The sequence below is a fragment of the Nicotiana tabacum genome, chromosome 1, assembly GCF_000715075.1.
Source record: "Nicotiana tabacum cultivar K326 chromosome 1, ASM71507v2, whole genome shotgun sequence".
NCBI lineage: Eukaryota > Viridiplantae > Streptophyta > Magnoliopsida > Solanales > Solanaceae > Nicotiana > Nicotiana tabacum.
This window is the reverse complement of record NC_134080.1, coordinates 10,251,579-10,275,453: the sequence shown is the minus strand read 5'-3', so window position 1 is coordinate 10,275,453 and position 23,875 is coordinate 10,251,579. Positions and strand designations below refer to the sequence as shown.

The following is a 23,875-nucleotide window of genomic DNA, read 5'->3' as shown; positions in this document are numbered from 1 at the left end:
AAACAAAGTTTTAAGTTCAAAGAATATTCACCAAAATGAGTTGGGGACTCATCAAGAATGTTACTTAAGTACTAAATTATCTTTCTTAAACCACTCATTTTCTTCATTAATTTCCCCCTTTTCTTTACTTAGTTCATCACAGTAAATGCTAATTAATTCAACTTGCATGAGAGATGCATATATTGTTAAGTGATAAATGTGTGTATGAAAAACATATCTTACATTCATTTATTTGGTACAATATGGAGTCATTTTTGTTTTGGTTTTCCATTCAATGTTTGATACATGCTTTGATACCCGATTAATTCATTTTGCTCCAAGAAGTCCAACTTTGGAAGGATAAAGCGCTACGTACCAATGACGATATCATTCTCAAGATTTGAACTCGAAATTTTTTACAAACCGAACTAGGGGTGTACAAACCGAACCGGAAAACTGCATCAAACCGAAAAGTCAAACCAAATCGATTAAAAACCCCGACTAGGTTTGGTTTGATTTGGTTTGGTATTGAGTAAAAAAAACTTGAACCAAACCGACATATAAATGTATAATTTTTATATAGAAATTTTTAAAAAAAGATATCTAGAAATATTTGGGATTATCTTGCGGGATATAATATTTAATAGTATATGAGGTGCTCCATATTTATTAACCTTAAATAATGGGTTGTATGGTCATTTTGTCATTAAGTGTTACTGAAATGCGTCAAATCTCTTTTGTTCTTCCATATTATATCATATGTTAAGATCTATTAAATTGTTATATCTTTTTCGAATATGAAGTGATTATTATTATTTAGGTATCGTATCGATTTTTATGCTTAATTATTAAACCTTGAAAGTATACATCATCGAAACATTATTGTCAGACGACTAAAAAGAATAACTATTATGTGTTACGAAGAAAATTCTCTCATAAGAATATTTTAATAGATAATATGTTTGTCAATTTTTTATATTTTTACTAAACATATATTTACTTATCAAAAAATTAATAAAGTAAGATTGAAATAATATTTAAGTAACAAAAAAACCCGAATAATTCGAAAAATCCCACAAAATCGAATCAATCCAAACCGATATAGTTGGTTTGGTTTGGTTTTGATAAAAGCCGAACCAACCCGGTCCATGTACACCCCTTCTTACAGTGTCCTCTTCTTCAGATTAGTTATCTATTTGATAAAAAAAGTGGTCCTTAAGGAAATCCCTTTGGTCTTTTTAGTAAACTTTTCAGGATAGGGTTGGCCTTGTTCTTGGACATAGGAAGAAGAGAACAGAGCTGGAATTTGAATCATGCACTTAAGTGATACATAATGACATTATTATCATTTAGTGCAATTCTAATTCCTCTTAAATAAATATTTTTCCCCTCAATTTGAAATTAATGAAATTTCGTTCACTGTTACTCCCCGGATCAACAATAAGTGATTTTTTGGCCTTTTTTGTGGTTCAAAATAAGTGATTTTCCCATATTTCAAGAATGAATTAACTATTTTTTTCCTACATTATCCTTGGAGTAAATTATGTTGGAGTATGTTTAGGAGTGTTTATGTGAAGAGATAGTAAAGTTAATATGGTCAATTTTATTCCTAATTAATATTAAAATATAGATTTCTTAATCATCGTGAAAACAATCAAAAATCACTTATTGTGGACCGGATGGAGTATCTACCTAGTGCAATTTACGGCCAGACAATCCATGAGCTTTTTATTAAATAAAGTCACTTTTAGCTTCTCTCATTATAGTGTGTTTTTCTTCAAGTAGCACACATGCGTATTAGAGAAAAGTTTGATTTGGACGCAATTGGCTATTAATATTGTTGTCTATTTCTGTAATTCGCTTCCTCATTCAAAAGTAGCCCAAAGCTAGAACTATGATACATTTGGACTAGCTTCTTTACATCGTTGGCAACTTGATGTTTAGTCAAATTTCTTCAATACAATTATGCAGAACCGTACACACTTAACAATTTCTCAATTAAAGAAAACAAGACATGATCGTAGGTATACTCATTAAGCCAATTGATCATTTTTCTTTGTTGTCAATTAAAGAAAACAAGCATCGTGGTCCAGCCATTGCTTTTAGAGAATACCACTTATTATGGTAGAGGATAACAAAATAAGGGATAGGATCCCCTCCAGTAATGTAATGTCCAGTAATTCTCAATGGACTATTTTGATGATGCATGTGTATAGTTGAAGTTTCAATGACTTGGATCCATTTCATTCTAATACTTTCTTTATTATATTTTCTATTTGCTTATTAGATCAATAATGCTTAAAAATATACAACAACAACAATAACAAACCCAGTTTGATCCCAACAAGTGGGGTCTGGGGAGGATAGTATGTACGCAGACCTTACCCTAACCTAATGCAGGTAGAGAGGTTGTTTCCAATAAACCCTCGGCCCAGAAAGGGCAAGAAGAAGAAGAGGAAAGCAAGGGAGGAAGAAAGATGGAAGATAAAAGAAAAAGGGAGAGATAAAAGATAAGTGGTACCAAATAATAGCAACAGGAATACAATACCTGAAGCGAACCAAACCACATAACATAATAAAAATCTAAGAATATGAAGGGACATGCACACTGCTAAGCAAACAGTAAAGTTGCAACATTTTTTATTTGTATATTTTCTTTCTCTAATAAAACCAAAATGTTCATAGTAGAGTTTACTGACATTGTTATTGTTCTTGTTCCTTCAGTTTCTCAGTATTTTTACAATTTTACCCCATTGTTTTCCGTGGTTTTGATTTACATGACCAACAGTATTTATTTCCAAGTATAAATTGGGCGGCAAATTTTTCATATAAATAGCAAGCAATTATATCAACTTTTCAAACAAAAAAAAAACATCTTGTTTAATTCACAACTACTTAAGATGAAACTTATAATTGCAAAAATGAATAAGGGAATTTATTTCAGCCTAATTCATTTTGTTACTTTCTTGATCCTATTTTCCTTGGTTTGTACTAACACATTAGTGGAGGCTCAAAAATGCAAGCCAAGTGGAAAAATTAAGGGTAAAAAGCCCCCAAAAGATCAATGTAGCCCTGGTGATGAATGTTGTAAAGAAGGGAAATTTTACACTACTTACAAATGTTCACCTCCGGTTACAGGTCACACGAAGGCAATTCTTACTATCAACGACTTTGACAAAGGTGGTGATGGTGGCGGTCCATCTGAATGTAGTGGCACGTATTACCATAACTCTATTCCGGTGGTGGCTCTGTCCACCGGATGGTACAGTAAAGGGAGACGATGTTTTGAAAACATTACCATACATGCAAATGGGAAGAGTGTGAAAGCCATGGTTGTCGATGAATGTGATTCGGGTGAAGGGTGTGATGCACCACATGCATACCAACCTCCTTGCCCGAATAACATTGTGGATGCTTCTGAAGCAGTGTGGAAAGCTTTAGGTGTTCCTAAGAAAGACTGGGGTTGGCTTGACATCTCCTGGTCTGAATAATGAATCTTGATATAGAATCTTCTGGCTTTTAATAAATACCCTGCATATCCCGAGGAACTGACAACAAGTTTCAGTTCCCTTCGTCAAATAATACTCTTTCTTTCTTTAGTTTTCTTTTCCATTGAAGTTATCTCCACTTGCGAGATTACAATGAGTTTGTTATTATTGTTATTGTTATTTTCCATTCAAGTTATCATATGGTGAAGAAGTTTCTACTTGCTTCTCTGTTAAAATATAATGATCAAGTATATACATGCATCTGTTTGAACTGAATTTGACAAAATTAATCTGCTTATACTGTCATCTTTACTTGAGCGGAGGGTCTATCGAAAACAACCTTTCTACCTCACAAGGTACGGTAAGATCTACGTACACTCTGCCCTCCCGAATCACAAATCAGATTTCTTGCTTTTCAAGATGTGCCACATGTATATAATATATACCCTGGCAAAACAACTTGCAGCGTTTGCAAGCAAGATAAAACAATGGTTCTACGAAAATAAGCCATAATATCATAATATCTAAACTTTTGGCTTGTTAATTTGTCCACAGAAAAAAAATTCTAAGTTACTACATAAAAGAGATCAAAAGCAAATCCACCACTTTTCCTCAGACAATTTGGTCCATCACACGTAACATTCTACAAATGCAATAATGCATTTTACTACTTTCAACAGCCATCATCCCTACCATTACTACTTTAACAGTACCTAAAAAGAAGAATTTTGTTATAAAGTTAGCATAATCCATCATCCTACTAATAGACAGACGGTTAAATCGCTGAGCTGATCTCCTGGTGCGCGTTTCATTTACAAAAGCACATATATACAAAACTGTCATGTGTGCATTGCAGCGAATAGTGTCATCCACGCGTCAGGTCAATCCCAGTCTGGGAATTTCTTACATCTGGCCGGGAACTTGGAGGCCAAACACCCGTGCCAGAACCTGAAGTAGGATCTTGACTCGGAGTAGCACCAATTGGTGTAGATGACTTTTCAGCAGACTCTTTCTCCTCTTTAATAGGAGTACTACTTTCTGGTTTGCTCTTTACCTTTGGATCATATACAAAGCTGCATACAACTACCTGCAGCAAATTTGCTTGTTACACAGAAAACAGAAAACAAATACTCCCAAAAGAGTAAGGAGAGATAAACAAGCATTCAGCAAATACCTGAACAGAGCTGGCCGCTATGAGCCTACCCCCTATAGCACCTCCAATTACATGCCCATCAGAACTACAAACGGAGATACTTATACCACCGGTGCGATTACGTGGGCCACCAGTTTCAGCAACCAAGTATGAACCAGACAAGCATAGTATCTCAAAACGGCCCTGCACAGAATAGGAAACATGTAGTTATCAGGATACATGATTTGTCACAAGCAGAATCACATGCACATATGGCAAAAGGAAAGGAGAGAACGGAAATTTAGAGGGGAGAAAACGGAAATTTTAGAGGGGAGAGAACACAAAGGGAACAAAGTTGTTATAGACATTTTCCGATCAGTGTCAACATCCCTTCACATGATTTATAAGTGTGCGCATGTGCATGAAAAAAGATGGTCCAAGTATTGAGACAAAGATTGAGCAACAAGGAAGACACATATCAAAAGTGTTTCAACTGGAAAAAAAAACGTGCTACTTTCTCAATTTTGCATCGACTTTATCACTATCAACAATTCAGATGGACTTGTTAAATCGCATGTATCACATTGCCAACATGTAATGAAAAGAGAGGATTGGAGAGACAAATAAACCTAAATTAGAAATTGCTACAATTATGTGCATGTTAGTTAGTAAAACCAAACTATTTATTGGAGGTTTCTGGTTCCCCAGTCATGGGTACTCCATTAAATTACCAGGATTTATTGTATATGATCTTTATATTGACTAATATGTCGAAGTACTTGATAAACTTTTTATATTTGCAGCATCAAATGTTTATATCTCATGTTCATATCCACTCTGTTTGTAGTTTTCCATTAAAGAAATGACAATGACTTCTCCAATCTAAATATCATTGCTTTCTTGTTTATGTAAGTATAATTTTAACCATTGAGGAAGAATAATAAGCAATCTTGAGAGGACGATATGGCTCTTTTTGATAACCGATGATGATATGGCTCTTATACTATCATTTTAAGTAGAAATTGATGCAGCACTGAATTTTATTGTAATTTTCTTAGGCATAATACTGAATCCCTATGGCTATGGATGGATCATTAAAGTATTAAACAAGAAAGTTGATGGATAAGTGAAGAATCAAAACAGTATCATGGACCAATAAAGAGTTCTGGCACTTAGATACAGGAGAAATCTTAATCCACTCAATATACTAGATTGAAAAAAGGGGAAATTTTCCACACATTCTAACGATAAACAAAGAGCAAAAATAAAAGCTTCAGATACTTTCTTGAATTATTAAAGAAAGTATAATTCAGGTCTTTAACATTGAAGTCAAATTAAGCATGAAACATGAAGGTTACATGACCAGGTAACATGTTATAAATGGCCTATAGTTTGGATTTGCATATGTAAGCTAAATTGTTAAATATAAGATGTTATATAACAAGTAACAATCACAACAAACAACATCAGCAATAAAGAAAAATGATATATTTTTTTCAGTTTCACAGGCGATAAGTTTGATACACAAGACATGTAAAACAATTATAAGTGTTGCCTGAGTTTGTTTTATTGAAATGTTATAGAACCTATGTTGTTCTAAACAGGTGAAAGGTCCTCGGAACCAAATCAAGAATCGATCACGAACAATTCAATACTTTATTTTTATTTTAGACAAGCTTATGAAAATGTCTCTAACAATCGCATATTGTCAGCCACATTCAGTATTCCAAAAGAACCACCTGCTAATAACTTTTAAAATCACAGTGTATTATCTGATCTCTCCTAATCGCAAAATCAGTTGATATTAACTGTTACAGTATTTTCAAAAGAAGCTTGAAGCTCCTAAGTAACAGCCACGAAGCAAAGAGCCCCACCTGCCTCCCTTTTTCTCTTTCTTTCCCCTAAATAAAGGAAGTGGCAATGCTCCAAATAAAGCTGCTCTTAAGATGGGAGAATAAAGAGGCAATAATATAAAAGCTAACCGTCAGACAAACCATGCATCAGCATCTCAGCAGTTATTAACTAGAACATATGCAGCACCTTCCACAGTCAGTGGCGGATTCAGGAATCCAAGTTAATGGTGCTCTTGTATGTTACCGTTAGGGGTATTCATGGTTTGGTTTGGGTCGGTTTTTTCCTAAAAAGAAACCAAACCAAGTAAGTCAAAATTTCAAATATTGGAACCCAACCAAACCAATTGAGTCGGTTTTTTATCGATTCGGTTTATGTCGGTTTTTTGGTTATTTATTGATTTTTTTTCTTAAATATGAGACATAAACTACCAAAAGCATATTCCGGCAACTACATTTTCAACGTAACACTATCAAATCAATTGATCTTTGAGAAATCTATCATTTTCAAGATATAATGATGATTGAATCAAATGGTGATGAAGAATTTAAGTATTCAATTAAAAATCGATTATTTTTAACATGAAATAAATTCTTGTACTTAGATGTGTTTTAGATAGCGTGCGGCGACAAATAGCGACGAGGGCCCGCTTCACTGAGGCGAGAGGCGTGCTGCGAAGCGCTCACCTTTTTGATGTGAAGCGACAAGTTATACAAAAACATTAAATATTATATACATATAACTAAAAACTCAATAACAATAATATATTAATAAATTATCAATTCAAAAATTAAAGACTCAATAGATAGTCATAGTAGATTTACAATGACGCCATTTCAATGTTGTTTTGTAGAAAAAAAATTATCAAGTCAATATGCAATTAATTCTACTCTATAAGACTATAAGTCTATAATTGAAAAAATAGAGCAACAAATCAGAGCAAACAAAAAAAAAGGGCTACTGCCTCTGGTCGAATGTCGAAAAACAGAACCCAAAAAAAATAAAAAGCTCTGGTCGAGAAATAGAGCAAAGAAAGAAAGAAGAAGAAAAACAGAGCAAAGAAAGAAAGACAAGAAGAAGAAAGAGTTGACCACTGAAGAAAGAAGAAAGAAGAAGAAAAAGAAAAACGAAGAAGACATCAATGGTGAAGACTAAGTCGACCAGAGCTGAAATAGAAGAAGAAGAAAGGAGAAGAAGAAGAAGAAGAAAAGAAAGGAAAGTAATATACATGATGATGGCTGATGATGGAAGAAGAAGAAGATGAAGCCCAAGCCCTAATTTTGTCGTTGAAGGAGAAGAAGTGAAACCCAAGCCCTAATTTTGTGCTTTAGTATAAATCGTGGCCTTTTCTTCCGTTATTTTCAAATAGCGATGCCTCACAATGCCTCTCGCTACACAGGCAGAGGCGCTCGCTTTTCTGATTCGCAACGCCACAGACCCAAAAAGGCGCAGTTGCCTCACCTCGTGTCGCTACATACTATTAGCGACATAGCGCTCGCTATTTACAACACTAGTACTTAGTAAAATAAAACTACCAATCAAACTATAATGTAAAGCCAAAGAATTAGATTATTATAATAGCAAAGAACTAGACCAAGAATTAGAATTATCTTAATTATAAGCTTGGTCCAAACCTAACGATAACTTCTTCAAACACGGGCTTGGGTATAGTAGAGTGGAATAACATATGGACTGGCCTGTTTATATATGGCTTCTAACATTTTGACCACTTGTGAATTCTACAAAGCTCAAGTATTTAATGGTAAGTACGTAATGCCAAAAACACTGAAGTCCAATTTACAGAAAATAGGATCATATTTTAATCAAAAGGTCATTTGAACAAAGTGATATAGTAATTACAGATTGCTATTTTAAATTAGAGATGCACATTAACGCAAATACAATCGTACTTGCATGGAGAAATATTAGTCATCGTATACAAGACATGATTAAAGCATTTAAAACTAATAAAGTATCAATCATCATTAACTAAACCAAAGAAGGGAATGAATGAAAAGTAACAAAATAATATATACTGAAAAGATATTAGCAGCATTCGACAAAATAAGTACTTTATGCATTTATTCTGCATTTGAGATTGAAAGCATTAGTAGAAGTCCATTGTTCATGGCCCAGAAAAAAAGGGGGAAGGGGTGAAGAGAAGAGAAATGTCAATCTCTTAGTTTTACAAAACCAACACAACTGCAATTGAACTTAATTTTTATAGAGTGCCTACTTGGATACAATTTTTTTCTTCTCCACTTGAGCAACTTTACCTGGTCGTGCCAACCTCAACTTTATCGACATATGGTCCAAAATGTCGCTTCCTAGAAACATTGGTGTTACACATTCAAATGAAGTGTAAATCAAAGAAGGGAATAAATGAAAAGTATCAAAATAATATATACTGAAAAGATATTAGCAGCATTCGACAAAATAAATACTTTATGCACTTATTCTGCATTTGAGATTGAAAGCATTAGTAGAAGTCCACTGTTCATGGCCCAGAAAAAAGGGGGGAAGGGGTGAAGAGAAGAGAACTGCTAATCTCGCAGTTTTACAAAACCAACACAACTGCAATTGAACTTAATTTTTACAGAGTACCTATTTGGATACAAATTTTTTCTTCTCCACTTGTGCAACTTTACCTAGGCGTGCCAACCTCAACTTTATTGGCATATGATCCAAAATGTCGCTTCCTAGAAACGTTGGTGTTACACATTCAAATGAAGTGTAAAATTTCGAAGTGCAGATTATCCTATCAAGTTTGGATAATCTTTGTGGTGATTTGTATCTCCATATGTAAAGGGGCTGAAATCTAAATCTAAAATGTCGGGGCTAGCCGTAAAATTGATGAAGTTACTCATATGCTCTTTTGTATTTGGAGATCTGATGCTTCTCTGTGATGGGCGGGTTAGATTAGCATCCCTCGATCATAAGTCATGATGTATCATATAACTTATTACGTGACTCAGGATGTGGTGTCAATTTTAATGGTTCTAAATCTATACCATATGTTAGATCACCATAAACTCCATGAAAATTGAACTTAGCCGATGAATATTTAACTAGCTGAATATTTGCCGATATATATTAGTCAATCCCTCTGGCGTTTTCTTTGTGATATCTTAAAGATATATCATAGTTGATGCGTTCTTTGTCCCATAATAATACCAAGTTTTCATGTTTAGTGCTAGTTTTCCATTTGATGTGCATTTCGTACTCTTGCAGTATTACCAAGCAAGGTTTGTGCATCCGCGGATACGCTTTCACAACTTCTTTTCTAAATGTATTTTTCTCATAATAGTGACTAACATTCACCAAAACAATTTCCAAGTAATCTTCATTGGAAATATTCGATGAACTTGACGCGCTCGTTCTGTTATGCTTCTCTCTTTTTTCAAACTCTACTTCTCTCTTCTTTTTTGTTTTGACCAAACTCTAGTTCTCTCTTCTTTTATGCTTCTCTCTTATTAACTTATATACCCAATATCACTCTTGTGTTTTGCCGATGTGAGACTCTGTCTAGAGTCTGGGGTATCACAGCATCATTATCGAATGGAGAAAAAAAACAAGTTAAATAATACAATTGGAAATTCTGAGTTTTTCATCTCTGATTTATCTTTAGTATAGGAAACACACCAATAATTAAGAAGAGGTGTAGGGGATGCATATACACCAAGAACTCAATATATATGCACCAAGAACCATTTCTTACTTACAGGCGCTATACAAATTCAAAAAAAAAAAAAAACTAGAGTTTGAAAAAAGAGAGAAGCATAACAGAATGAGCGTTTCAAGTCCATCGAACATTTCCAATGAAGATTACCTGGAAATTGTTTTGTGGAATGTCAATCATTGTTATGAGCAAAATACATTTAGAAAAGAGGTTATAGAAGCGTAACTACGGACGCACAAACCTCACTTGGTAAACGGATGCACAAACCTCACTTGGTAATACTGCAAGAGTGTGAAACGCATATCAAATGGAAAACTAGCACTAAACATGAAAACTTGGTGTTACTATGGGACAAAGAACGCATCAACTATGATATATCTTTTAGATATCACAAAAAAAATGCTAGAGGGATTGACAAATATATATCGGCAAATATTCAGCTAGTTAAATATTCATCGGTTAAGTTCAAATTTCATGGAGTTTATGGAGATCTAACATATGGTCTAGATTTAGAACCATTAAAATTGACACCACATCCAGAATCACGTAATAAGTTATATGACACATCATGACTTATAATCGGGGATGCAAATCTAACCCGCCCATCAGAGAGAAGCATCAGATCTCCAAATACAAAAGAGCAGATGAGTAACTTCATCAATTTTACAGCTAACACCGGCATTTCAGATTTAGATTTCAACCCCTTTACATATGGAGATACAAATCACCAGAAAGATTATCCAAACTTGATAGGATAATCTGCACTTAGAAATTTTACACTTCATTTGAATGTGTAACACCAACGATTCTAGGAAGCGATATTTCGGACCATATGCCGATAAAGTTGAGGTTGGCATGCCCAAGTAAAGTTGCACAAGTGGAGAAGAAAATTGGTATCCAAATAGGCACTCTGTAAAAATTAAGTTCAATTGCAGTTGTGTTGGTTTTGTAAAACTACGAGATTGGCAGTTCTCTTCTCTTCACCCTTTCCCCTTTTTTTCTGGGCCATGAACAGTGGACTTCTACTAATGCTTTCAATCTCAAATGCAGAATAAGTGCATAAAGTACTTATTTTGTCGAATGCTACTAATATCTTTTCAGTATATGTTATTTTGTTTCATTCATTCCCTTCTTTGATTTAGTTAATGATGCTTGATACTTTATTAGTTTTAAATGCTTTAATCATGCCTTGTATACGAGGACTTATATTTCTCCAGGCAAGTACGATTATATATGCGTTAATGTGCATCTCTAATTTAAAATAGCAATCTGTAATTACTAGATCACTTTGTTCAAATGAATTTTCGATTAAAATATGATCCTATTTTCTGTAAATTGGACTTCAGTGTTTTTGGCATTACGTACTTACCATTAAATACTTGAGCTTTGTAGAATTCACAAGTGGTCAAAATGTTAGAAGCCATATATAAACAGGCCAGTCCATATGTTATTCCACTCTACTATACCCAAGCCCGTGTTTGAAGAAGTTATCGTTAGGTTTGGACCAAGCTTATAGTGTATGTCTCATATTTAATAAAAAAGGATAAATAACCAAAAAAACCGAAAAACCGACAAAAACTGACATAAACCGAATCGATAAAAAATGACTCAATTGGTTTAATTTGGTTCCAATATTTGAAAAATCGACTTACTTGGTTTGGTTTCTTTTTAGGGAAAAATCGACCCAAACCGAACCATGAACACCCCTACTAGCTATGCAGCCACAACCAGGGTTAACGACAGAAGCCTGTTTGGTTCGGTTATTTTTTGATTAAAATCAAAACCAAACCAAATTTGATCGGTTTTTAAAATCCAAAACAAAAACCAAACAAACCTAAAAGTATCAATTTTTTTGGTCGGTTTGGTTCGGTTTTTCGGATTCTTATGAACACCACTAGTTACCGTAAATCTAACACTCGTCACAAAATCATAGTAAAAGTATGTAATCTATTAGTTTGGCCAATTTTAGATTCACTCGATTTAATTAATTTTCGTTTATATGTTCATTAAACTGAAATGAATCAATTCAAGTTTTTTATCAGATCATATCTATTCTATATTCATCTTCAAAATAGAGAAAAGAAAAATCTTTATATGAGAATAGTGTTTTGTAACAAAATAGAGAATATTTAGACATCAATTTGATACGGAATTTTAAATAAGTTCACCTCAAAATCAATATGGAATTATGCTAATATTTTTCGATCTTCTTTGATAGTGTACTTTTCTTAACTTATATAATATGTAAAGGGAGCTAGGTTCTCAAAAGAAAATTTGTACTATACTATATTACAGGCGCAAGTGGAGCTAAATACAATTATAAATATTTTAAAGTAAAGAAAATTGAATTTATCAATCAATTTAGAAAATAAAGGTTAAAATTATTTTAAGAAAAGCTCAGCATAGTTATTAACCTACTCATGAAAGAAATGTGAATATGATGGATAAAAACAATACTTAGGTATCAAATTGTCGACCTACTTTCAGAACGGTTTGCTTATAAGTTTGATCATATTAGTTGATTTTGTTCCTATTTATGCAAAAAAAAAAAGTGTTCAGAGGTGAAAAAAAAGGAGAGAGCAATATACATTTATTTTGGCTAAATTCAGCTTAAAATAGGGGAAATAAGAATTTTAAAGCGAGAGAGATAGAGAAGCAAGGAACGAGATAAATAGGGCGCTAAATGGAAAGAAGGATTAAGTGGATCGAACCGTCGATGTTCGAACAAAAAACTTATGTTTAGGCCAAAGCACCCAAAGCTCCTCCAAGTCAATGGATGCTAACTCATTCTGTGTGTCAAAATCTTAAGAAATTTCTACACAACTAATAAAGTTTTTACTGAAGTTGGTGCTTCAGCACCCATAAGTATGCATGTGGATCCGCCCATGTCCACAGTTTCAACAAGCTTTGATCAAAACATACAGAACATCATTTTTTCACTATGATTCAAACTCTCAATAACATGCCTAATGGTATTAATCGCTCTTCACTTTCCATAATCTCAATTAGGATCTCGAAGGTAGAATATTTTATGTAAAATCCCAGTCAAGGACTCTCAACAACTCACTTACTAGTATTATCAACTCTCCAAGTCCAAATAAATACAAAATATTAAACAAAGTCTAACCTCATATGTAACAGTGGCACCAGAACTGGCAGGGGGGCGTAATGTTATAGCTGAAACTGCGCCATTAGCTGATAAGATACATAAAGCCCTAGGCCTCTGCTGGGCAAATGCCAACAATTTTGCCGCAACATCCTGTAAAATTGAGGGAGAATATTTCTAAGTGCATTTCGCACCAAGCAAAATAAAATACAGGTTATAAAATTTGGTGACAATAGAATGTTTAAGCACATGCATGGTTTAAGATCCAACATCAGTCAAATCATATTTTTCCACATCTGAAAGCTCTTCCCTCTGGACAAACATTGTGAGATAACCTTCCCAAAAATGTCAACACTGTTTCTGCTTTGGTTACCAAACGAGCGTTTTTGCTTGTTTGCATCATCTCGACTCAAGTTCCCGCCATAGGAATGAGTGAGAAGGAAAATACACAGCATTCACTTTAATTTTGTTTGTCAGGTAATGAAAATCACATATCAACATCAGACATCAATTCACTTTAATCCATAACCCGGATTTATTGTTCGAAAGACTTATACTCGGATCAAATAAAGGCAAACATGTAAAAATACTTTAGTCATGCGCTAAAGACAAACTTAGTAGCATTTGCTCCGAAAAAGATTATACATACAAAATGTGTAAGCAATACCTCTCCTACACCAATGTGTATAACATGAGGAGTAAAAGCCAATCCAGCCGAACTACTCATCCATTCACCTGCCGCATAGCAATTTAATCTTCAGAGACTACAACCAAATAAATAAGACATCTTGCAAGTTACTACTCCAATTGAGGTATAAATTAACCAACATGATTAGAATTATTGGGGAGAACTTTCCGGCATACCCCAACACCTCTATCCTCCCTACCGGGAATTTATGGGGCCTAACCTCGGGAAGGGGAAGCTCAATATTATTATAATGCGATATGCAGCCATCAAGATGATGTCGAGTGTACCCGTTTAAGTAATTTAAGCAAATCAGCTCGCGTTAAGCCACAATTCAGCAAGATTGTCTAACTAAATGAGTGCAGGTGTATCTGATAAAACATAATTTGAGTCTGCATAAATTATTTTCTCTTCTAATTGTGAACAAGATTCAGGCTGTTAGCCCTAATTACCTGTGACAGGCAGCACCATATAGCATAATTAGACACTAATAAAATCTCAAAACAAGAAGCACATGAATAAAATAGGTCACATGCTAACAATGTAGGGAAAATGTCATTTACCATTTCATAAATGTAGCATCAACATAATAAGTATGGCAAGGAAATGAAACAAACATATAAGATTACACATATATGAAATACCATAACACATTAATGTTCAAACCATAACTCACCAACAGCAGCTAATTGTTGCTTCCACCCACTACCGGGAGGCCGGCCCCGTATTCGCTTCGGCCCAGGAGTAATGGACCCACCACTTGAAGGGTTACTAGACAGAGGAGACAATGCTAAAGACATGTTTGTCCCATCAGGACCATATTTCCTAGGCCTACCTCTTTTCTTTTTCACTGGATCACTACCACTAGGTGAAACACTAGAGGCCATACTAATATTAATTCCATGACCAAAATTGGGTGATGGATTCTCAACTTGGTAAGTTGAGTTCACATTACCAGTACTACTACTCCCTACATTGGACTGAACTGCAATATTAGCATTTGTTAGGGACTTAAAACCAGGTGATACAGGTACCCCACCTGGTGTCCCAGTTCCACTAACAGCACCAGAACTTGGTCCTGAACCAGAAGCACTAATCCCTCTGTTAAGATAGTAATTAGCTGCAGAACCAGATAGTGTCATCCCTTCTCTTAAATCCATGCATTTACTCACTAAAATTTACACTCCAGAAAAAGAAAAAACTGAGTCTTGATCCTTCTATTTACTAAAGATTGTAACTTTTTGGAGTTTAATCAACCAAAACACAAAAACCAACAACAGAAACCTAATTAAACTAAGAAAAAAAGCTTTTTTAAAGAATTCCTAACAAGGGTTTAAGATGGGTTTTTCAGGAAGTTGAGGAAAGAGTTAAAATAACAAAAAAAAATGAAATCTTGGAGTGAGGAAAAAAGTAAAAGTTGAATTTTGAAGGAATAAAACTACTAAAGATCATACATTTAAGCTTTACTTAGAAGAATGCTTAATATTTGTAGCTCTAAAAGCCCACCCCACATAGTAATTTTGAGTGAAAAAGATGAAAAAACTGTGCTAAGGCACATCAAACAGGAAAAGTGAAAAGGAAAAAAGAAAACCCTAGATTTGAAATGAGAGAGAAAGAGAGGAGTGATTGAACTGAACTGAGTTTTTTGGGGAAAGAGGAAGAGGAGAGTGAAGACAAAAGCAAAGTGAAATAGTAGTAGAAAATTTTCAGCTTTTGAATTAAAGTAAACAGAAGCCACCTTTCTTCATTGAAGTAGAATATAATAATAGGATTATTTATTTTTAATGTAGGGGTTGGATTTTGGGGGATTTAAGGGGTTTGGAAAGGGTTTAATAAGTCAGGAATGATGTAAGGGTTTGTTTGATTTGTCACATGTGAAAAATATTTTTAATTCAGCATTATATCAAAAATCATTCTAATTAGTTGGATTGATAATGAGGGTATTAGAATTAATTTTGTTGAGTTATATTATAAGTGTATCATGCCAATTGATCCTTTTTTCGTTATTAGAAAGCTGAACAAACCTATTTTTAATGGGATTGTCGTTACTATATTCATGAATACATAGCGCAAATACATGTTAATACAGTTGCGTACAGCCGGACTGTCCTATTTTTAAAGCGTTTTTTGCTACTTTATTCATGAATACAGCAACGCGTATACAACGAATACCATAACAATTGAATAATTGCTATAGGTAGTAATTATGTATATGATAGCTATACAGAGTTAATAGCCACTAAACAATAATAATTTCTAAAAATTCCTCTATATCAAATTAACATGCTTGACTAATTTGCATTTGCATAAATGACCATTTTGGAGCCACTTTTTAAATATTGTCACCGTTAGCCCATGAATTAAATTTGTCTGCAAAAACAAAAATTCATCCAGCAAATAGCAATTTTGAATGGCAAAATTTAGCTCATTGAGCTATACTAGGTATAAAATTTAAATAGTGAACTCAAAAATGATCGTATGGCGCAAATACCTCAACGTTTCATATCGAAATATTCTTTATCCTCAATATAAAAATGGGATTTTTACCTTCCTATACCATATATGAAACCTTATTACCCTCAATGTTTAGGGATTGTGTTAGTTACATTTTAGCATACCAAATTACCATTTATATACCACAATTCAAATTAAGGGTATAATTAATGCTTCATTTACATTAGGCGTTAATTTAGGAGCGTATATTCTCCCATTTTCGTTTACCCGCCTCTCTCTCCTCCCACCCCCCCACGTTTTACCTTCACTTAATTCCCTCATTTTCGTATACTCGCCTCTCACCCACGTTTACCATCAGTTACCCACGATTCTACAATTTTCTTTTCCAGTTAATTTCACAAAATCCTATTTTGAAGTTGCATTTGTTTTTTCAAGTCCCAAATCATGAAAAAAATCAGCACTCCAAAAAAAAAAGCTTCAAAAGCTACATTAGTTGATATCCCATCCTTTGATTTGGGTGTTTTAACACCAAAATCACCACCCAAAATCGCAAAATCGACACATGCAAGTGAACCTACTACTAGTATTTCATCTCCTAGACAAATCCGTGCGGAGATGAGAACCAAGCATTTGCACGATGTTGATGCTGGTGGAGGTGATAAACCAGTCGAGAAACAACTCAAACGAAAGGGCAAAGAGTTGTGTGTAGATGATGATTTTGTTGAATATTCTCTTAAAATTCCATCTGTGAAAAAACCCAAGGTCTCTCCTTCTTCATCAAAACCGAAAAAGAAGAAACCCTCCAAAAAAGTACCAAAATTGGTTCACAAAAAGATTTTGGTAAAGGTAAACACTAATTATTTTTCTTTACAGTTTTTTAGTGTGATTTTGGTTGTAAAAATCTGTTGTTCAAGTGTTTTTTGGTAAAATGTGGAATTGTCCAAATTTTGTAGATTGTTTGTCTCAATTTTGTAAGTTAATTGTAATTGTGATTTTTAGACAGTGCATAAATGTAGTCATTTTGTAGTTGTTTTGTAGTCTGCTGGATAAATTGTAGATAAGGTATATTTTTCACTTTTGTATGCTGCTACATTTACCTTCATACTAACTACAATTAATCTACATTTTGTGAGTTACTTGAACTAACTGTTATATTTTTGTAGTTATAGAGTTGTGGTTACCCTTTTCTTCCTTATTGTTTTGAGATAATGTTTACATGTGTAGATGTCCTGTATTGTTTTGTAGTTATAGGTGTGGGTAGGTTGTTCTTCTTTTAGTTATATTTTGTAGTTATCATGTAGTTATATGTAGATTACTGCTTCTTTTTTATGCTAACTACTAATGTTCAATAATTTTTTATTTTCTGCATAATGGCCATTACTTTGCACCACAAAATGTTGATTATGGTGTGCTTAGATTCCACAGTTTGTGTGATCCGAGCATACCTAGCCAGATAAAAGCTTTACTCTCTCCAAATGCTTTAAAGCTTTTCCAAAAAACTTGTTTTGGTTACTTATTTGGTCTCCCCACAATCAGTATGCAAAACCAAGCAATTCATCTTCTGATGAAGTATGAATTGTCAAAGTCTACTGACTCATATTTTTCAGTACTATTGAAGGGTGAAAAATTGAATTTTTCCTTGAGAGAGTTTGGGTTGATTACTGGTCTAAATTGTGTGAATAAGTTTTCAGACTATGGTTACACTTCCACTTATGTTAGTCATTTAATGACTACCTATTTTTCGAACAAACAAAGGGTTGAAAAGTGGCATTTGAAAAATGTAATCACAAATAAAGCTTGGGCAAAAGATGAGGATGCAGTGAGGTTGTGCATTCTTTATCTGTTGGAATTTTTTGTTTGTCCTTCTGATAAAGACCATGTGTCTTTCATAGACAAGTTTATGTTCTTTCTGATAGAGTCTGGTAATTTTGAGTCATACCCATGGGGTATCAATACTTTAAGCAGGTTATTGAATCTGTCTGACATCGTCTTAATCCCCATGTACATTCTTATGATACGGGGATGCTCATTAGCCTTGCAAGTGTGGCTATATGAGTGTTGCTCGTCCGTCAGTACAGAGCTTGCTACGAGGTATTTTGAATCTATACCTCGCATTTTAAGATGGTCAGCTACAAAGGGCCAGATTTGGTTAACTGCAATTGAAGAGAAGATGATCAAGCCTGAGTGGCTCAAGGTATATTTTTTCACTTTTGTATGATGCTACATTTACCTTCATAATAACTACAATTAATCTACATTTTTTTATTTACTTGAACTAACTGTTATTTCCATCATTCAGTTCACAAGCATCACTGAATCTGGAGAAGAGATTGGAGTGCTTAATCTGCCAGACAAGATTCAGTATGAAGATGCACATGGTGCTCAATCATCACATGTTCTAATTGATGTTTCTCCAACATTTGAACCCAAAGATACAGATTGTCAAGAGGACACTGAATCTGTGACTAGCAAGCTCAGGAAGTTGGAAAAGGGGATTGAGCAGGTAATATAAATAACTACAATATAAAGACAGTTTTTGCTACAATTTAACTTCATTCCATAACAATTATTGTATGTTATACATTGTAGTCAATTTGTGGTATAATTCTATATTGAGCCCTGTTGGTATTGCACAAATCTTTGTTAAATTGTAGTGGAACTGTAGCACTTTGAATAAGATTACCAACTAATTATATATTTAATTTTTAGGTTGATGGAAAGTTAGCTGAATTTAGGAAGACTGTTTTTGAGGAACTCTCAAGCCTTCGAGAGTTCATAGATGTTTCTGTGAACAGTGTTATGAAGGGTGATAAATAGGAGGTATAATGTGGACGAGTCAAAGGTAAGAATTGACATATATTTTTGTAGTAAAACTAATTATGACATATGAATCAAATATACTCAAACATACCCAAAAATTGTAGTTTGCTGGTAGTTCATCCAAAAATAATGACCAACAACAAGGAGAAAACAACCAGCAATTTCAGTTCAATATTGGTGATCAAGTGCATGCAAGCACAAGCAATACAGGTATTTATAGAATTCCTTCAGATATATCTACAAACTTCAAGACATCATTATCTAATTATTATAACCCCCTTTTCACTATGTTTTGCAGCTGCTATTTCTCCGGAACATGTTCAAGCACATGTTGACTTATATCCTAATTTTCAAGAAGCAGCTGGGGCATATAAAGCAGGTATACTATCATACTTTCATTACAATAAGGTTACAATGCAAAAATTTTATAATTCATACTTTAACTACAAATTCCCACATATATCTACAATTCTCATTTTTTAAATTATTTATTCAAGCTGAAGTTTCAACAGAACATCTCCAAGCACACGTTGAGGAAGAACTAGAATTTGAAGGAGTAGCTGAGGCACAACAAGCAGGTATAATATCAGAAGTTCATTATATTCACTTTATATCAACAATATTGTGCATAACTACATACATCTACATTTATCTTCAGAAGCTGAAGTTTCTCCTGGGGGTGTGCCAGTAATGGTTGAGGAAAAACCAGGATTTCAGGAAGGAGCTGAGGTAGAAAAAACAGGTATAGTATCATAATATACTTTTGAAGTAGTAAATTTTTGCTTATACAACTATACAATGATGTTAAGTATGTTATTTTATATGTAACAGATATTGAAGATAACGTTCCACAGTCGCCAATTCACGGTGTGACTGTGAATGAAGTTGTTCCTGAAGGTTTAAGCATTGACAAGAAAGGTCCGACATTGGATGACTTTGAGTTGCCAGACAACTTAACACAATTGGTCATGTATGGCGAGACCATACCAGATAAAGCAACCCCTATTCATCCGGGTAGAACCAGGCAACCGGGGAAACATACACGATCACCTTTCACACCTCTGTATAGTTCTGGAGGCAGCACCTCTGTCGGACCTAAATTTTTGTACCTCAAGCACCCCTTCACAACTGTTATAGGTGAAAATGTAGATGCTGATTTGATAGAAAGGTTCACCAACTGGTTATACCTTCGTAGTGACAAAGTATCTAAGAGGTATGAATGCTTAATTTTACACTTTCATTTCACCATTTTTAAACTTTAAATATGTAATTCATTCTGTCATTTTTTTTATTTGATATTTTTTTGTTATTACATGAGGAAAGAATACTTTTCAAAAAAGGATAACCAAATCAAGCCTTGGTTAGACTTTGGTTGTGAAAAAGGTGGATAAGAAGGACTGGTTTTATGCCCTTGCTCACCCAGGACAAGTCATCAATAACACGGTAAGTATAAAGAACATAATCCTTCACAATATGTGTTTTGTCTTCAGCTGTGTAGTGTAATTGTAGTTATATTGTAGTTTTGTCTTCAGTTGTGCAGTGTAATTGTAGTTATATTGTAGACAAGATATATAGGTTACTATGTTTTGTCTTCAGCTGTTGAATTTGTTCCTCTGTATAGTAGCTAAAGTGTAGCAATCTGTTAGATTATTTGATTAGTTCAAATTGTAGTTTAAGTTGTAGCTGTTATGTAGATAATTGTGGTTACTTTGTATCTTATAGTAGACTTTATTTTATTTTGCAGCACATTGATGTTATTATGTATTATTTGAGAAAAAGAGGCAAGTATGGCCCCAATAACGACACTAGGTTCACAACAATTGATTGCTTTTTCAGGACTAAGATTGAACGAATCTATGACAAGTTCAAAAGTTCTCCACCAGAACTTAAGTATTCGGTTGTTAAATCAGATGATGATGTTGCAGAATATATCCTTGGGTATAGACTTCTTGCTAATGTTGCCTGGAATGTAGTTGACTATGTCATCATGCCTGTGAACATTGTAGAGAATTTCTATTGGTTGTTTCTCGTTTTCGACATAGCGGACAGGCAACTTTATGTTTATGATTCCATGGTGTCTTCAAACCGTCATAATACTGTTGAATCATTGGTTGATAAGTTTTCAATCATTATCCCTCTGTATTTATTTTGCACTGGTTTCTACGGGAAACGAATGACTTTGACTTCAAGACCACAAAGGCATACATTGAGAAACCAGTTACAGACCCTCTCAACATACAGTGGATGGTTGCGGAGATTCCACAACAAAAGGAAGGATCACTGTAAAAAAACTATTCTCCCTTTCTATATGTTTAATTATTTTATTTTAATCAATTGTTACATAATAAAAAAATTTGATCTTATGCAGCGATTGTGGTGTATTTGTGGCGGCTTTTGCGGAGTATGTTAGCCTTGGAGATTTGGCAATCCCAAAAGAAGATCTTTCTGATATCGACCAACACCGTAGACGCTATAGAGCTCTACTATGGGACTATGCTACAAAGAAGCAAGAAGATGGGTCAATCAGTGAAAGTGAGGTTACAGGCAGGCTAGTAAGGTGGAAGGGTGCTCCTGCTAAAAATGAGAGGACTAGAGTACAGAGAAAGAAGAAATAGAGTCTTGTGTTCCTAGTTTAGTTGATGTCATTTTGTAGTTGAAGTGGAATACACTGTAGGAAATATGTCATTTTGGTTGTTTACATCACTTTATCTTTATTACATTAAACTCGAGTACTCTGATTTGCTAGAATACAATTTGCCTTTAATCTTCAAGTAATTTTTATGAAATATTTTCAAGTTGTAGGTAATTTCTGTATATAACTGTCATTTGTAATTAAGGTACACAACCAAAATATGAAATAAATACAGGAATCATATAAATAAATTATCCACAATTAATCTACAAATCATCTACAAATTATTAACAAGACAACAATTTAAATACATTTAAACTACATTTTAACTACAAATTATTAACAGGACTACAATTAGACTACATTTAAAGTACATTTTAACTACAATCTGGAAACAGTTTACATTGAATGAATTCTTCATTAATATTAGTTGTTTTGTATATAGTAAATACTAAAGTTTAACTAAGCTATAAAAAAAAGACAAATTTAGATGCCTGACAGAATACATAAAATCATATTAAACGCAAATACACAAATTGTAGTATACTTCATAATTATCTTCATAAAATTGAACGATTACACAAAAAAATCAGATAATTTGAACTCACTAACATTTATTTTGAATAACTATTCTAATTACATGATATTCATTTCTTTTTGGGCGCATTCTTGCAAGTTCTTTTGTTATGTCCTTCACCTCCACAATTTTCACATGACACCTTGTACTTCTTTGACTTTATTTCATCAAATATTTTATATCTTTCCTTGTGAGGTCTCCCTGGCTGCCTTTTATCTCCCGCCGGTGGCTTTACTACCTCATCCAAAATATGTTGTGCCACATCCCATTTGCTTTCATCAGGAAGAGGATTTACTGGCATTTCATAGGTAAGCAGAAGGCTCTTCCTTGTGTAATACGGAGAGCAATAGTTTTCGTATGTTTCCTTCCTATGCCTTAATGCTGCCAAAGCATGTGCATATGGAAGTTCATCAAGTTGGAATTGTCCGCAGCTACATTTCTTGTTTTTTAGACACACAATGTACCACTTCACACCATATAACACAGTATATATATGATCTGTTGAAGCCCTCACCTACAATTGAAGAACAAACAGAAATAATAATATATCAATCATTAAAAAGGATTATCCACAACTTACCTACAAATCAGCTACAAATACATTACAACTTATCTACAATCTACAATTACCCACAATTTGACTACAGTTTATCTACAATCTGGAAACAATGCATATTAAACAATTTATTTTTTTTGCACCAAACAAACAGATCTTACCCTTAGTTTCTGAGATAATGTATTGTTGTCATCCAATTCTTTGTTGAATTTGTACCCAAGGTATGTAAAAGTACCTTTTGCCTTCAATAACTTCTCTTTCGTCCAACATTCAAGAAGCGTCCTCATATACTCTAATAGATCAAATATTGGCAGCTCTCTTGCCTCTTTTGTTACATCATTCAACGACTCGGCAATGTTTGATGTCATAGTAAAAGTTCTATTCACCGTTGCATGTACTCTTGACCATCTATGATAGCCAATATCATATAGGTAAGATTTCACACGCGGGTCTACCTCTTAAATCTTCAACATCCTTTCATTAAATTCATCCAGAGTGTATGACCGTGATGTATCAAAGCACAATTCATGTAATTGTAAATGTCCCTTCTTGAATTTGGACCTTATATTTATCCAAATATGCCACATGCAAGAGTAGTGTGGCATGCCCGGATAGACAATTGATGTTGCCTTCAGTATATTCTCATTCCTATCTGAAACAACACACATTGAAGGTCTTTCACCATATGCCTCCTTGAATTGCTCAAAGAACCACTTTCAAGATGCGTCGTTTTCAGAATCAACCACAGCATATGCAAGGGAAATATAGTACCTACATTTTTAATTCATAAAATGTTAATTGGCAGCCCTAAAAAGGTATATAAAAATATAATTAAATAACAACTACAATATATATTCAGAATATAGATAATTTATCTACACTTTTTTCCTTTAGCTACAAAATAACTACAATTTAA

At 33.9% G+C, this 23,875-nt stretch overlaps 3 protein-coding genes across 3 annotated transcripts; 1 reads left to right on the top strand and 2 right to left on the bottom strand.

Annotated features, from left to right (window-relative positions):
- The first annotated feature begins 2,834 nt into the window (after positions 1 to 2,834).
- Positions 2,835 to 3,578, top strand: LOC107797490 (putative ripening-related protein 1). The gene has a single exon (XM_016620391.1). The coding sequence runs from the start codon at positions 2,880 to 2,882 to the stop codon at positions 3,468 to 3,470; it is 591 nt and encodes a 196-aa protein (XP_016475877.1). The 5' UTR covers positions 2,835 to 2,879; the 3' UTR covers positions 3,471 to 3,578.
- A 385-nt stretch (positions 3,579 to 3,963) lies between these two features.
- LOC107797491 (AT-hook motif nuclear-localized protein 5) lies at positions 3,964 to 15,666 on the bottom strand. The gene is made up of 5 exons (XM_016620392.2): positions 14,597 to 15,666; positions 13,903 to 13,970; positions 13,257 to 13,388; positions 4,642 to 4,803; positions 3,964 to 4,554 (listed from the first exon to the last, which is right to left on the bottom strand). Exons 1-5 carry the CDS (start codon positions 15,078 to 15,080, stop codon positions 4,333 to 4,335), a joined length of 1,068 nt encoding a protein of 355 aa, XP_016475878.1. The 5' UTR covers positions 15,081 to 15,666; the 3' UTR covers positions 3,964 to 4,332.
- A 6,807-nt stretch (positions 15,667 to 22,473) lies between these two features.
- Positions 22,474 to 23,327, bottom strand: LOC142161921 (uncharacterized). The gene is made up of 2 exons (XM_075218027.1): positions 23,121 to 23,327; positions 22,474 to 22,917 (listed from the first exon to the last, which is right to left on the bottom strand). Exons 1-2 carry the CDS (start codon positions 23,325 to 23,327, stop codon positions 22,474 to 22,476), a joined length of 651 nt encoding a protein of 216 aa, XP_075074128.1.
- Between the last annotated feature and the right edge of the window lie 548 nt (positions 23,328 to 23,875).

Excerpts from the sequence above, each read along its gene's own strand:
- LOC107797490 (XM_016620391.1), top strand. The coding sequence starts at position 2,880 with ATGAAACTTATAATTGCAAAAATGAATAAGGGAATTTATTTCAGCCTA.
- LOC107797491 (XM_016620392.2), bottom strand. The coding sequence starts at position 15,080 with ATGGATTTAAGAGAAGGGATGACACTATCTGGTTCTGCAGCTAATTAC. Across the intron at positions 13,389-13,902 it reads TACACATTGGTGTAGGAGAG|GATGTTGCGGCAAAATTGTT; the intron begins GTATTGCTTACA and ends TCAATTTTACAG. Across the intron at positions 4,555-4,641 it reads TAGCGGCCAGCTCTGTTCAG|GTAGTTGTATGCAGCTTTGT; the intron begins GTATTTGCTGAA and ends AATTTGCTGCAG.
- LOC142161921 (XM_075218027.1), bottom strand. The coding sequence starts at position 23,327 with ATGACATCAAACATTGCCGAGTCGTTGAATGATGTAACAAAAGAGGCA. Across the intron at positions 22,918-23,120 it reads CATTATCTCAGAAACTAAGG|GTGAGGGCTTCAACAGATCA; the intron begins GTAAGATCTGTT and ends CTTCAATTGTAG.